The 14,608-nt window shown below is 38.7% G+C and overlaps 1 protein-coding gene across 9 annotated transcripts in view; it reads left to right on the plus strand.

Annotated features, from left to right (window-relative positions):
• LOC132391196 (stAR-related lipid transfer protein 13-like) overlaps positions 1–14,608 on the plus strand; it is a 414,973-nt gene that overhangs the window by 394,176 nt on the left and 6,189 nt on the right. For all 9 annotated transcript variants that reach the window (XM_059964081.1, XM_059964085.1, XM_059964080.1 and 6 more), the window contains 6 exons: positions 745–943; positions 2,637–2,847; positions 4,604–4,718; positions 5,936–6,157; positions 11,033–11,250; positions 13,682–13,858. In XM_059964081.1, coding sequence (XP_059820064.1) covers positions 745–943; positions 2,637–2,847; positions 4,604–4,718; positions 5,936–6,157; positions 11,033–11,250; positions 13,682–13,858 — 1,142 coding nt within the window. The remainder of the gene's footprint in view (positions 1–744; positions 944–2,636; positions 2,848–4,603; positions 4,719–5,935; positions 6,158–11,032; positions 11,251–13,681; positions 13,859–14,608) is intronic.

Raw genomic sequence — 14,608 nt, forward strand, 5'->3', positions numbered from 1 at the left:
CTTCCTGATTGCTCCTCCAAAACCTATAACCTTTGCCAAGGTGAACAAGGACAACAGATTCAAGGGAACAACACCACTGCAGGTTACCTTCCATGTCATGCGCTTTCTTGACATCAGTGACCATATCATTGCTGGATCTAAATCCTGGAATTTGTATCCAACAGCACCAGTGAAACATGAAACATCCTTACTGGAAGGACTGTAACAGTTCAAGAAGTTGGCTCACTACCACTTTCTCAAGGGTGTCAAATGCTGGCCTTCTTCACATCCCAAAACATTAAAATGACTGAAGAACCAAAGTTCGGTTTAGTTGGCTAGCTGGATTGCTCAAAGTTATGTTGGTCCACAACCATAATGAGCTCTTTATCCTCAGCAGGGAGAGGCTGCATAGTTGGTGACCAAAAGAGAAGTGTTCTGTTATTAAAATGAAGAGAATTTTTAATTTTGAAAACTGGCAATATTTATGTATTTTGTCATATAACAGAATTTATTTATTTGTGTTAACATAATTCCGTTGTTGCTGTTTCAAACTTCTCGATTTACACAAATGTTTTACACTTTTCTAACTTTGGGGTATTTTTGAATTTCCAGAGAACAGATCCATTAGATGGAGAATGTGAAATTTCATAATATTCTATATGGATTTCATAATTAATAACATGAATTTGTATTTCTTTATAACTTGTGTTTCACAGAGATTCAGCAGGAATTTTTCATTACCAACATGTGTTCATGTCTTTCTAGGTGGGTCTCTTTAGGAAGTCTGGAGCCAAATCTCGAATTCAGGCACTTCGACAGATGAATGAGGCTTCTCCAGATAATGTTAGTTATGAAGATCAGTGCCCATATGATGTAGCAGATATGCTGAAGCAGTTCTTTCGGGATCTTCCTGATCCTCTCCTGACCAGCAAGCTAGGAGAAACCTTTCTTCATATCTATCAATGTAAGCACCCAAGAAACCATCGTGCATTGTGATTGTGATAGCTAATCAATATTTATTGCCTTCATCTAATGATTGGAGCTTAAATATTGTTTAATCTTTTGTAATGAGACCAATGTATTTGATGAGGAATAGAATAATTAACGATGATAAAGAAATAAAACATCCTATTGTGCACTAGAATGTGTAAGCTGATTTGAAAACTTTTCACAAAAACTAAATCAAATGGATTTGGAATAAATCTGTTTCTATTTCTATTCTAATACAAAAAAAAAGAGTGAAAGTGACTTTTAAGATTTCTTCCAAATGACTGGGTTGAGATTATACCAATTGTACATGTTAAATGTTGATGATTTTAACTTCAATCTGGGAATTGATGGAAATTACACTGAATGTACTGGACATTTACAGGTCACTTGCCATGTTTGATTCATGTGTTTATATTCCATATGAGAATCCATCTTATCACTCCACCTAACGCTATTCATATAGCCTACTCCTGCATATGAGCAGTTGCTGATCCTTCTGCATAGAACCAACAGCCTGGTTCATCCTGGCTTCAGGCGAAGTTTGCATGTTTTCCCTGTGACTGGGTGGGTTTTCCCTGGATGCTTTCTATTGTGTTGAAAGGTTAATTGGCTTTTGTAATTTTCACAAGAGGATAGGTTGGGGGGCAGGAAAATATTAAGGGAGAGTTGCTGGATATGCGACAGAGAAATAGGTGACAGTATAAGTGGGAAAGTAGGGCTTTTGAAGGGCCTAATGGCCTCTTTATGTGCTGTAAGAGAAAAAAGATGCGATGTGCTTATCTAAGGTCCTAATCTTCACCTAATGGTCAAGACTACAGACAATACCGGTAATGACTAGCTATTACTGTCAGTGGAACAAAAAAATAAGAGATACTTGGAAACCGAGAAAAGAAAATGATGGTTAGATAAATGTGCTCTCACCAAGGATGATGAGATGAAATAGCAGAAAATATATAAGCAGAAAATGCACAGAGAAGAAGGGAGAAGTGAAGGGATGAGGTATTGACCTAGCATATCATTTTGATGTACTCTTCCTCCCAGCCTACTCTCTCCATTGCCCTGTACAGAAATAGGAATTCAGACAGTGAAATGATAAATTAGTCAAGAATCAAAGTTAGCCATTGTGAGTGCACAAACGAGGAGAATAATAATTTTCAGAATTATAGTTTTCACCCTTTTGGAGATCAGGATGTGTTTATTAAATTGTAACTTACTGATTCCTTTTGAATACTCTGAAGTGTGTTAATTTTTACTGAGAGTTGCTCAAGTAGTCACTTCTCTTGAACAGTGTGGTGAAATTTTACATCATTATCTCTGCCTCCACCCACTGAATGCCAGTCAGCAAACCCCTTTGTACTACTTCATCCTGATCTCCAAAACTGAAGAATGTACTATCTCGTAATATTAGATACTAATTACAAAGGCTTTTTATTAGTGCATCGGGGAGATAAAAGCCATTGTAGAGGTAGCAGGAGATTTGTAAATAATCAAACACTGGCTGCAAAACCTGTCCAACAATTTAATGTAATCGTTTCATGAACTCCAGATTTAGCAAGATTGAGGCAATCCATTAATCTCTGTGCTTTTATAAGTGTGCTGTAAAGTAGGTGGTAATTTCATATTTCTAAGTGTTCTCTATCAATGACTTTTGGCCTCTTGATTTACAGATGTACCCAAAGAGCAACGTTTGCAGGCAGTGCAGGCGGCCAGCATGCTGATGTCAGATGAAAATCGTGAGGTCCTGCAAACACTACTTTGTTTCCTTAGTGACGTGACTTCCGTAACAGAAAATCAAATGACTGCCATGAACCTTGCTGTCTGTCTTGCACCTTCCCTCTTCCACCTGAACCTGATTAAGAAAGGATCCTCCTCACCAAGGTAGACCTCTTGCATCCTAGATTAGATATAACAAGCACAATGGAATTTAGGCATTCTGATCCCTCTGGTATGCTGTGCTAAATACAGCGTTTGAAAGAGGGTCTGGGTATTTTTTCATGCAGTGCAGTATTTTTTGCAAACTACACAGAGCATTTACCACAGGTAGCTATTAAGATAGAAATGATCAAAAATCTCATCAGGTCCTTTTGTTCAGGAATCATGGGGCCTCTAACCCTGGCCTGTGTTTTTCATATCCATGATAAATGTGACGTGAAGGTCACCAGGCACTGTGCAGTAATGTAAAATGAGATGCAATGATGTTTTGGTGCCACTTGTAAATAATTCATTAAGTACGCATTGCTTGCATGAAGTATGGGTCATGCACATAGAAGCAGGCTGACAATTAAAGCTTGTTTCAGCATTATTTGGCAGCAAAATCTGGCAGGTAAACTTAGAGTAGTTGCTCTCACATGCAATGTTCTCTGAACTTTTGCCTATTTCCACCATTCATAGACCTCCACCAATTGTATATTAATCTTCAATGCCTGTGTTTGTACTTCCGTGACTTGTGATAGGAACCTCTCTGTATTGACAGTGCCAGTAAAGGAAAGGCCTTTGTGCCCATCTGTGATGTGCTGGTGGTTGTAAGAGGCCGTGTGGTTAATTATTTAATTTAAACAAGCTTGTACTGTGCCCTGTGCTGACTCAACTTTGATTATGCTACATGTATACGTGCTTACTTTTCAAACAAGAAAACAAAAAACCTGAACTAATTAGGATGTGGTGTTGCACAATGTTCAGGTAATGTATCTGTGGCTATAATTCTAAAGTAAGCCAAGCTAATTACACAACTGTGCTCTCTGTAATGTTATTTCTCCATGTTTTTAAAATTTTCAATTTTTCTTCAAAGAGCATGATCATTTCAATCTTAATAGTTACCTGTGGCAAAGTATTCATTTTCCAGAAATGAATTGCCTGAAGCTCCTATTATTTCTCAGTATCCCCTTACTGTTACACACTTGTGAATTGAAAGTTCCAAATCCAAACTCTCAACTGGTTTTCTGTTTAAAGTCATGAACATTAGTAAAATGATTGACTTGAGCAATTGAATCGTAATGTATACTGTGGATCTCTTAATTTCCAAAAGTCATTAATACATGAAAGAAAATTAATTTAAAACAAAGCCTGAAACAGCTGTTGCTTTATTTCTTGATGTTCTGCATTGATTAAAATGATTGCATGTTCAATATCTATGTATATGGAAATATCAAATGTAAAACTACAAATTTATATAGAGGCATGCATCAAACCATTATAAGGAAATGTTCTGGAATTTCATACAATTAGCATTCGGAGATTGGAGCTACGTTTCATGCCAACCTAATTTTCTTGGGAAGCTTTGCCCATTTTTTTTATTCCTTTGATGAGCAAATAAGCAGGTTAGAGGAAAATGCTTATCAGAGTAAATTAACATAATCTAATGGAGCTAATAGCCTTGAGTTGGGATCTTGATAATTTATTTTATGGCCTGGGATATAAAATAGCATTGTCATCTTAATGCCTCAAACAAAATTTAAGACCTAACACATTCTCCACAATTAGCTAATGAGTATGTCTTAGTAGGGGCTGTCTGGGTTACTTATCAAATGAAAAGCAGAAACCTCATAATGGGAAACAATATTTTAAGTGTTATTTCTGACTAATTTTTTCAATTTATCATTGATTGATAGCAAATTTTTCTCTCTAATCGCAATAGGGTAATGCATCGCAAGTATGCAACAGGAAAACCGGATCAGAAAGATTTGAATGAAAACTTGGCAGCAACTCAGGGGTTGGCGCAGATGATCACAGACTGCAACAAAATTTTCCAGGTGGGTCAGAGTTAGTGTACCTAAAATGAGGAATTTTAAATGTGTGACAGTTTAGGGAATATATTTTGATAATTGTATCATTGCATGACCTTCAGTATTCACACAAAAGTGATGAAGTATAACATAGCGCAAGTATTCGTAATACTTTAATTGGTTGATCTCAGTCAATGGACTTGAGCTGTCTGAGGCAGTGACAATGCAATGGATTTTAAATGCCTATTGGCAAGATCTTGCAAGTAAGAAAACTGGAAAAGATTATAGTGTATAGAATTAGAGGAAATTTTTAAAAACAGAAATATAGATTTTTTTGTCATCTGGAAGAGAACAGAGGGGCTAAGGTATCATTATCACAGAGCTCATGAGAGCCTCTCCTTCTTTAGGAGGCAAAAAAAATTGCATGTTCCCATTGACCCTCACCAATTTTAATTGATGTACCATAAAAAGCATCCTATTAGGATGCATCTCGGCTTGGTAAGGCAACAACTCTGTCTGTGATGGTGGGAAACTGCAGAGAGTTGTGGATACAGTAAAGCACCAGCATCCCATCCACCCCAGACATTCTTTCCCCTTCTACCAGTAGAAAATACAAAAGCCTGAAAGCACATACCAGACTCAGGGACAGGTTTTATCCCTCTGTTGTAAGATTATTGAATTGTTCCCTAGTATGATAAGATGGGCTCTTAACCGCACAATCTATCTTGTTCTGAACTTTATGAAGTCTAAGGGCTGTGACGTCCCGAAACGTCGACTCTACCTTATTTCCACAGATGCTGCCTGGCCTGCTGAGTTCCCCCAGCATTTTGGTGTAGCAGATTTTCTCTTGTTTATGAACTTGCACCTTATTGTCTGTCTATGCTGCACGTTCCCTGTGTCTGTTACACTATTCTGCAAGGTGCTATTGTTTTAAATTTTACTGTACCATTCTGGCAATGAATTGATCTGTGTAATATGCAAGACAATTTTTTTTTACTATACTTCAGTACATGTGCCAACAATAAATCAATTTTCCAGTAGACAAATAATTGAATGTTATTTTTTGGATTCAATAAGCAACTGGGAAGGTGAATGCTGTATCTGCAAGATGATGTGATTACAAGGATGTCCTTACTCCCTGGTTTAAGAATAATGAGAGCTGATCTCATTTATACAACCTTTGACAGTGAATCTACTGTGAGTGAAAATAATTTTTATCCAGTTATCTATCTTTTTTGGATTAGATTCCTCAAGATATGATGACACAATCACGAAACTCCTACATTGAAGCTGATGCCCACCCTTTGACTCTCGAGGAGCTTGGGAAGCAACTAGAAGATGAGGGAGCAAACTATCAGACGTACCTGGAGAACCTCATCCAGAACCTTCAGAAAGAAGCCAGAGAGAAGTTTAAGGGCTGGGTTTCATGTCCGTGCCCTGATAACATTGAACTTGCTTATAAAAAGGTATATTTGTGCATACACTCTTCAAGTGAACTTAAGTATGTTTGCTATTGAATAAAGGCTTTTATATATCATTTAATGATCTGTATAATTCAGTTTGGACCATGTTACTGAAATATTCATCAGTAATTATTCATTTATATCTTTTCTTTCTATTGTGTTTTTCACTGCCAATAAGAGTGATACCTTATATTCAAAAAATTAGAGATGTGGAATTGCTGTTATCAATAGAAGTGAATTGTTTTTGGAGGCAGAACACAGGGTTAATGGCATGACTGTTGGAATCGCAGAACAGAGAGATCATGTGGTTGATGTCCACAGATGCCTGAAAGTTTCTGTGCAAGCTGGCAGGATAGTTAAGAAGATCAATGCTGTGTTGGCCTTCATTAGTCAGGGGATCAAGTTCCAGGGCCATCAAGTTGCTGCTCTAAAAAACCCGAGTTAGACCACACTTGGAATCATGTGGATATCTCCTCGTGGGAAGGATGTGGAAGCATCAGAGAGGGTGCAGAGGAGAATTACCAGGATGCTGCCTGGATCAAAGAGCATGTCCTATGAGGATAGGTTAATTGAGCTCTTTAGATCAAAGGAGGATGAGAAATGACTGGATAGAGGTATACAGAATCATACAATGCTTAGATTGAGTGGATCTCCAGAGACTATTTCAAGTGGGCATAATTTTTAGTTGATTGGAGGAAAGTATAAAGAGGATGTCAGAGGCATGTTCTTTACACAGAGAACGGTGAGTGCATTGACTGGTAGCGGTGGTGGTAGAGGCAGATACATTAGGGAACACTTTTATTTCGGCACATGGATGATAGAAAAATGGAGGTAGGAAGGAAGGGTTAGATTAATGTTAGAGTAGGTTAGAAGGTCAGAACGACATTGTGGGCTGAAGGGCCTGTACTATAGTGTTCCATGCTCTAAAAGATAATTGCAGGATTCTCACTTCCTGTGCAGTTAGCTTTGTATTTTCCAATTACTCCAGTGATTCTCTAGTGAATTAGACACAAGCTCTCAAGGTGAATAAGACCCCATTGACTGATGGGACTCCTTCATGGGTTATTGAGAGAAGGAAGTGACATGATTGCTGGGACCTTTGTGTCCTCTTTCGCCGCAGGTGAAATCCCAGGCAATTGGAGAATAGCCTTTGCTGTTCCTCTGTTTAAGAGGAGAAATAAGAGAGAAATAAGGAAACTATAGGCTGGTGAGCCTTACATCAGTGGCACAGAAATTATTGAAGAGGATTCTTAGGGGAAGGATTTATCTGCTGCTAGAAAAGCAGTGACTTGTTTGGAAAAGGCAGCATAGCTTTATGTGGATGAGGTCATATCTGACAAACTTAATTGGGGCCTCTGTTGTTTTTAAATATACTGTATATCAATGATTTGGATGTAAAATATGAGTGGCTAATTAGTGAGCTTGCAAATGACACAACATGTACAGAGTTGTGGTAGAGAGAAAGGTTGTCAGAGAATATAGACCAGTTGGAGATGAGGGCAGAGAAATGGCATGTGGAATTTAATGTGGAGAACTGTGGGATGTTCCACATTGGAAGGTCAAATGTAAAAGAAAAGTAACTGGTAGGACCCTTAGGAGCATTGATGTGCAGTGGGATTTTGGGGTGCAAGTGCATGGCTCCCTAAAAGTGGCAACACAATTAAATAAGGTGATATAGAGGACATATGGCATATTTGCCTTCATTGGTCAAGATCTTGAATATATAAGCATGTAAGTCATATTGCTGCTTTATCAGACTTTGGTTAGGCGTGTTACATGTCATTCTGGGCACTGCATTACAGGAAAAATGTGGTGTCTTTGAAGAGGGTGTGGAAATGGCAACATCCATTTCCACAAAAGAGGTGGCTCAGGAAATTGCGGATGCATTGGTAATCATTTTCCAATGTTCCTTAGATTCAGGATCAGTTCCTGAAGATTGGAGAGTGGCTAATGTTATCCCACTTTTCAAGAAGGGAGGGAAGGAGAAAACGGAGAACTATCGCCCTGTTAACCTAACGTCAGTCGTGGGGAAGATGCTTGAGTCCATTATTAAGGACGAAATAGTGGCACATCTTGATGGCAGAAATAGGATTAGGCCGAGCCAGCATGGATTTACCAAGGGCAAATCATGCTTGACTAATCTGTTGGAGTTTTTTGAGGGTGTAACAAGGATGTTAGACGAGGGTAAGCCAGTGGATGTTGTGTACCTAGATTTTCAGAAGGCATTCGATAAGGTGCCACATAGGAGATTGGTGAGTAAAATCAGAGCTCATGGCATTGGGGGCAGGGTTTCAACATGGATAGAAAACTGGTTGGCAGATAGAAAGCAAAGGGTAGCAGTGAATGGGTGTTTCTCGGACTGGCTGGAGGTGACCAGTGGGGTACCACAGGGCTCTGTATTAGGACCTCAGCTCTTTACGATTTATGTCAACGATTTAGATGAGGGCATTGAAAACTATATCAGCAAGTTTGCTGATGATACTAAACTGGATGGCAGTGTAACATGCGAAGAGGACGTTAGGAGAATACAGGGAGACTTGGATAGGCTGGGTGAGTGGGCAGATACTTGGCAGATGTCATTCAATGTGAATAAATGTGAAGTTATCCACTTTGGAAGCAGGAACAAGAGGGCAGAGTATTGTCTGAACGGTGTAGAGTTAGGTAAGGGAGAAATGCAAAGAGACCTAGGAGTCCTAGTTCACCAGTCAATGAAGGTGAATGAGCAAGTGCAACAGGCAGTGAAGAGGGCAAATGGAATGTTGGCCTTTGTTACAAGGGGAATTGAGTACAAGAGCAAGGATGTCCTTTTGCATTTGTACAGGGCCCTGGTGAGACCACACCTGGAATATTGTGTACAGTTTTGTTCTCCAGGTTTAAGGAAGGACATTCTGACAATTGAGAAAGTGCAGCGTAGATTCACTAGGTTGATTCCTGGGATGGCAGGGCTGTCTTACGCAGAGAGATTGGAGAGATTGGGCTTGTACATGCTGGAATTGAGGAGATTGAGAGGGGATCTGATTGAAATGTTTAAGATAATTAAAGTATTTGATAGGATTGAGGCAGGAAATATGTTCCAGATGTTGGGAGAGTCCAATACCAGAGGGTATGGATTGAGAATAAGAGGTCAGTTATTTAAAACAGAGTTGAGGAAAAACTTCTTCTCCCCGAGAGTTGTGGAGGTGTGGAATGCACTGCCTCGGAAGACGGTGGAGGCCAATTCTCTGGATGCTTTCAAGAAGGAGCTAGATAGATATCTGATGGATAGGGGAATCAAGGGATATGGGGTCAAGGCAGGGACTGGGTATTGATAGTGAATGATCAGCCATGATCTCAGAATGGTGGTGCAGACTCGAGGGGCCGAATGGTCTACTTCTGCACCTATTGTCTATCCTGGTGAACCTTGTTTAGAGTATTAGCTATTAGGGAAGATTGGACAAATTTAGATTGTTTGGTCTAGAGTGTTGGAGGCTGAAGCAAACTGATAGAAGTATATAAAATTAAGAGGGGCATAGACAGGTTAGCCTTTTCCCAGGGTGGAAAAGTCGTATGCTAGGGCACCCAGCATTAAGGTATCAGGGCAATAGTTTAAAGGAGATATGCAAGGCTTGATTTCTTACACAGATAGTAGTTGGTTTAAGAATCATTTAGAGGTAATAGAAGGATACAGCCTTTGTGCCAGCAAATGGGGTTTGTTGTCTTGGTATGGTCACCACAGAGATTGTGAACTGAAGCAGCTGTTCCTGTACTGTTCTATGTTCTGCAAGGAGGACTGGTGATGGAGTAGTGGGGAAACCAACTCTGTGAGGAGGAGAGAGTACTGAAGTAAATTTGCACCTCATGGATTTTCTAAAAGTCTATTTGGAGGAAAAGAAACATGAGTTTAGTTTACATATAACTTCATTAGTCATGGGCAATCATTGGTAAAGGAAAGGCAAGAAGATGGGTACAAAATAACTTATAAAGTGGGGAGATGCTAAATAAGCAATCACTTAAGAATATCCTTAGAACTTGTAAAGGCCTACCTAACGTGCTGGAAATCCACAACAAATCAGCATTTTAGTAGAGGATAGGAGTAATATTTTAGGTACAGACACTTATTCATTTTGCATGCTGTGCTGCTGCTGCTTAGTGTCTCCAAGGTGAGGTATGCATTTACATGGCATGATGAGTAGGCTGTTACTTTGTGGTATACATGTCGAAATAACATTGACAAATTTGGTTGCAAAAGCTTCCTCGTGATAGTACAAAGCTGATTAATTCTTCAACAGTTTTTATGAAAAGGAGAAACAGAAAATGAAGGTCACCAATCATCTGTAGTTTTTTGCAAGTGACTCCAGTACCACTGGAAGTGTTATGACCCTTTCACTTTGCAGAACTTTACTGATGTTTTTATTTCCAACAATGTTTGCATTTCTGCTGTCAGGCCTGAACTGTTTTAGAATTTGTGTAATATTGAGATACAAAGAATTTAAATGTTCATTGTAGAGACAGTTGTAAGAAAGTGAAAAATCTCTAATAGTATTTCTGTAGAAGCATTAGTTAAGACTTCAGATGAAGCCAAATATTGGCTCTGACTCTGGATAGCTCGTCAGCTTTTCTCCGAACAGTGCCATAGATTGTTTAGAGTTTCTTGTGACAATTCAATGTTTAGCCCAAATAAGGCATCACTACTTTAATGCACAACCAAGAGTTGGCCTGAATTTTGAGTCAAAGACTCTGGTGTTTTTCTTGGCACAAGTTCTCTGACTTGGAATCAAAGGTATTAATAATTAAATTAGTAAAAGACAACTCAGATTATATATTGGAATAGATCGTTCTCTTCCCCCCCCCCCCTCTTATGCATTTAATTAAGGCTTGATGCTCTTCCTTTTGATGTAGGTTGGTGATGGTCACCCACTCCGTCTGTGGAAGGTGTCCATTGAAGTGGAGGCTCCACCTGCTGTAGTGCTAAATCGGGTACTACGAGAGCGACACCTGTGGGATGATGATCTTCTCCAGTGGAAAATCATAGAAGCACTAGATAAGCAGACAGAAGTCTTCCAATATGTCTTGAACAGCATGGCTCCTCACCCTAGCAGGGACTTTGTCATTCTGAGGTGAGATTTTAATTTAAGTGCACCGTATGCTGGAAGTTGGTTCCAGAAGATAGGTTACTTATCACTTATCTATCACCGTTGTTTAAATACCTCAGACTGGGTTCCTCAGTCTATCTTCATTCCAAATATTTACGAACTGGTGACATTTTTCAATGGCATTCTCATCATTATCTATTCCACAACTATCACTGATATCTGATTTCAACTAATTTTTTGGCGTCCTAAAGTTTGACTCCCCATGAATAACTAAAGTATATTTCTAGGAACTCTGCTTTCCTTTGGAAAATTACTTTAAGTAGATAGACATTCTATAGATGTACATTGATGCAATACTTGGTTGTTGAATTTTTCCAATATACAAAGTTATCACCCAAAAGATTCAGTGGTCCTGGAAAGGATTTCTTTAATGGGTGTGTTGGTATGATTAAGTGTGCATAGATTTATATGAAGCATTTACTGACATTTTGGAGTAAGGGACCAGTGTGTCCACAAAGATTCTTTGGAAAGGCTTCCTATGTCAATGTAATGTGGCTGTCTGGCTCTACCTGTGTGACGTCCCACAACTGTGGTCCCGTCAAGCAACTCTGAGGTTATTGAGCAGCGGATCGGATGGAAACATTCACATTAGTTGAAAAACTAGATCACTTTTTAAGGGATTTCTAAAACTGAAATGAAGGTTAAGGATTAGACGTAGCTGTTAACGTAGACGATGGCTGTTAAACATCTAATTTTAGATTCTGAGGAATAGAACTTCACTTTTTCTAGGCTAGACGGTTATTTAGCAGTAATTATGTCTCAGAATGGCATGCAAGCTCAATTATACTTGATTCAACAAGGCTTTTTGCATCTGAATGACTTTACTGAATGAAGACAAACAAAGATGTTTGGGTGAACATTTGAGCCATCCAAAATTATATATTGTTTGTTGAGTGTGCAGATGTATTCTGTGGAGGAATGGGCAGCAATTTCCAATATTGGTGTTCTCTTATGCGTGTATGAATGGCAGTAGTTGTAAAGACATGGATCACTGAAATTTCCACTGCCTTCCAGCTTCAAACTTCAGCTAGTAATGGAGAAAACTCACATCTTCACTAGAGAAGTGTCATGACAACAGCAGGTTCTGGAGCCAAATATTTAAAAAAATAGTTTCAATAATTAAGATGCCACAGTTGTAGATCAAATCAACTGTATTTTCTGCCTTCAGCTCCAAAAATATGTGTGTCTTAAAGTGATGGAATGTCTACTTCCATCTACTTTTTGAAAGCTTTAAGGGACAAGAATTTTAGTGAAAATGATACTGGATTCAGCTGAGTTTTGTTGCAAAATGTTTGAGTTGATGACAAAAAATAATCCAATGATGCACACTGCTTGTGGAAAAACAAGAAGTTAAAACAAGCTAGTTAGCTGTGGTTGAAGTCAATTTCGCACACATCTGTAACAAACCATCAGCAGTCAACAAGAGTTGTCCATAACAGTAAAACACTGAGGCATACAACATTATTTAAGAGCACAGTCATAATTTTAACTAGACTACAAGCCAAATCTTACACTTTAACTAACTTTGCACATCTGAGCAGTTATTGAAACGAAGCTTATGATGGTGCCCTTAAATTGCATAAGATTTATTTTCAATTTAATGGACAAGATTTGTTCCTCTATGACCATCATGGGATGTAATCATTGCAATGAAGGTCTTTGCATAATTGGCACTATGCTAGGAATATACCGATTTGGATTTTCCCCACTGGTAATGACTGCATTAATGTCTATCACACCATTAAACTCTAACAAACTTTTGGTTTCTATATCAGTGCGGAAAACCTCCCACAGACTTTCGGTTTCCACCTTAGTAGATTAATGTGGAAATTGTAAAGTTGTAGCTAGTGGTTCAGCATTTCTCTACAAGCTAGGTTGTTTATGGAATTAAAAGAAGATGACCTCAATTGACTTGAACTTGACATCTTTTTTTACACAGGTCTTGCTAAAAAAAATTCTTGAAATGTTTAGTTTTTTGCATAAAGTTTGTTTTCAAATGGCTTATTAACTAATTATTACTGCTTTGTAAGCGTTCTGTCCCTAAATAACACTAACTTTATCTATATGGATTGTAATTCACTTAGTTATTCCACTATATAAGAAATATTAACACTAACATTTAAAAATTGTTACTTATAGAAATGCTTGTATAGCTTTCTTTAAAAGTACTTGGTTAATATTTTACTATGAAGTAAATCTGTGATTTTGTGTCCTTTCTCATTTGTTATCAGTTCTTAGTCTTAGGATAATTTAGTTCAAATCAGAGGGAAAATCCAAACTATAGAAATTGATAAGTGTTTGACTTGCTGCCTTTACGGTGGTTACCAAGACCATAATGCTAGGCTTGTCTTTCCATTGACATTAACCTTTGCCTGTTTTACTCTGGTTCTTTCAGAACCTGGAGAACAGATTTACCTAAAGGAACATGTGCACTAGTGGCCATCTCCATTGAACACGATGAGGCAACTTTGGTGGGTGGAGTCCGTGCTTTGGTCATGGATAGCCAGTGTCTGATCGAGCCCTGTGGCTCTGGGAAATCCAGAATGACACAAATCAGCAGAGTTGACCTAAGGTAAATGAAATGTTGTACTCCTGGTAATTTTTTTCTTTATCTGTGTTTTAAACATTTGCTATATCAACAAATGAGCAGAAAAAAAAAATCTTAGGAAGAACTTTAGACCTTGAAAACCTATCAGTTCCTTTCCAGAAAAAAAGTTGAGATTTAATTATAGTTTCAGATGCTAACAGCTAAGGAGGTTGTTAAGTAATACAGCACCTAAACAGGCCTTTTGGCCCACCAGGTTTCTGTGACAAGGTCCCGCATGGGAGGCTGTTCAAGAAGGTTCATTTGCTTTGCATACAAGAATGAAGTAGTTAATTAAACATTGGCTTTGTGGGAGAAGCTAGAGTGGTTGTAGATGGTTGATTCTCTGGAGGCCCATGGCTAGTGGAGTGCCACAGCGACTGGTGCTGTGTTCGTTGTAGTTTATCATCTAGGTCGATGATCTGGATGATAATGTGGTAAATTGGATCAGCAAATTTGCAGGTGACCCCAAGATTCAGGGTGTAGTGGTCAGTGTGGAAGGCTATCAAAGCTTGGAGTGAGATCTGAACCAGCTGGAAAAATGCCTTAAAATGGCAGATAGAATTTATTGCAGACAGGTGTGAGGCATGGCACTCTGGGAGGACTTACACAGTGAATGGTAGGGTAGTACAGTACAGTACAGTAGAACAGAGGGATCTGGGAATACAGATCTTCCTTAAAAGTGGCATCACTAGTAGGATGGGTTGTAAAAAAGAACTTTTGGTACATTGGCCTTGA

This window comes from Hypanus sabinus, chromosome 3 (assembly GCF_030144855.1).
Source record: "Hypanus sabinus isolate sHypSab1 chromosome 3, sHypSab1.hap1, whole genome shotgun sequence".
Classification (NCBI taxonomy): domain Eukaryota; kingdom Metazoa; phylum Chordata; class Chondrichthyes; order Myliobatiformes; family Dasyatidae; genus Hypanus; species Hypanus sabinus.